The following is a 1,084-nucleotide window of genomic DNA, read 5'->3' on the forward strand; positions in this document are numbered from 1 at the left end:
TTTAAAAGGAATCAGGCATACCGTATTTATTTTCAACTTACCAGAACATATGTGGATGTAACAGAATTATGTAACAGAAAAGAAGTCCCAACATCAGGGTCTTTTCACTGTGAACAAAGAAAGGCCCCCGAGGCAGCGATGCATCTTCACTGGATGCGATTATCCCCCAGACGAGCCGCGCTGCGTGATCCGGTCCCGCGTGGTGACGGTGACCCCGGGGGACAACGTGACCCTCGAGTGCGACGTGGACGCCTTCCCCTCGCCCAGGCGCTTCTCCTGGTCGCTCAACACCACCAAGGGCCTGCACGTCGTGCCCAAGGACGAGGTTAGTGCTAACTTTACTTTTCTTCTAAGAATCTCGATGTAGTTCCCTGTTCTTCCAGAATCTGTGTTCGACTGCATCCCAAAATACTGCAGATGGAAAGGTGTTTTATTCAAATCATAAATGCAACACATCTGGATATTATGAGCAAAGGTTGTTATTCTGAACTTCATCTAGTCATTGTCCAGAAAACATGACCGGGGAAATGTAGTTGCAGTAGGCGAGGACATCGCGGGGGAGTTGACAGAACAGCGTCCCCGGAGAAGACGGCGGAGCGCGTTTCCATGTTCCTGCGGCGCGGATAACAAGAGGAGATAATGGTGTGACAGGCGGCAGGTGTGCAGAGAGCAGTTGCCGGCTGCCCCTAGCACGGGAGCCCTTGACAATTTTTGTGCGGCTGTTCGCCAGCCAGATGATCGATATAATGACAGTAGCAGCCTGTTGTAATTTGGGAAAAGGTTGGAGGAGGGCGGCGGAGCCTCGAAGGAGACCCACGTCGGAGATTCATCCGTCCGCTCGCCCAGTCACACAGGATCAGAACTTAATTAATTCTCAGGGTTTACGAGATGAGCCTCCTTTTCCGCGGAAGGCTTCTGATTACGTCTTATCTGAGGCTTATACGAAGGCCAGTTCAGGCGTCGGGAAATGTGGTGGAAGTTTCACAGGAACACTCACGCTATTCGAAGAGGCACTGAAATATCTAAATAAATTTGAAATCATTTTGTTGAAGAATTCCATTTTATTTCTGAAACACAAATAGAA

At 49.4% G+C, this 1,084-nt stretch overlaps 1 protein-coding gene across 1 annotated transcript in view; it reads left to right on the forward strand.

The window, feature by feature from the left end:
• LOC119589354 overlaps positions 1-1,084 on the forward strand; it is a gene marked incomplete in the record, with an annotated part of 19,613 nt that overhangs the window by 9,162 nt on the left and 9,367 nt on the right. Inside the window, 1 exon segment of the mRNA XM_037937974.1 lies at positions 171-325. Within this exon segment, the coding sequence (XP_037793902.1) occupies positions 171-325 (155 nt within the window).

The sequence above is a fragment of the Penaeus monodon genome, chromosome 25 (genome assembly GCF_015228065.2).
Source record: "Penaeus monodon isolate SGIC_2016 chromosome 25, NSTDA_Pmon_1, whole genome shotgun sequence".
Taxonomy (NCBI): domain Eukaryota; kingdom Metazoa; phylum Arthropoda; class Malacostraca; order Decapoda; family Penaeidae; genus Penaeus; species Penaeus monodon.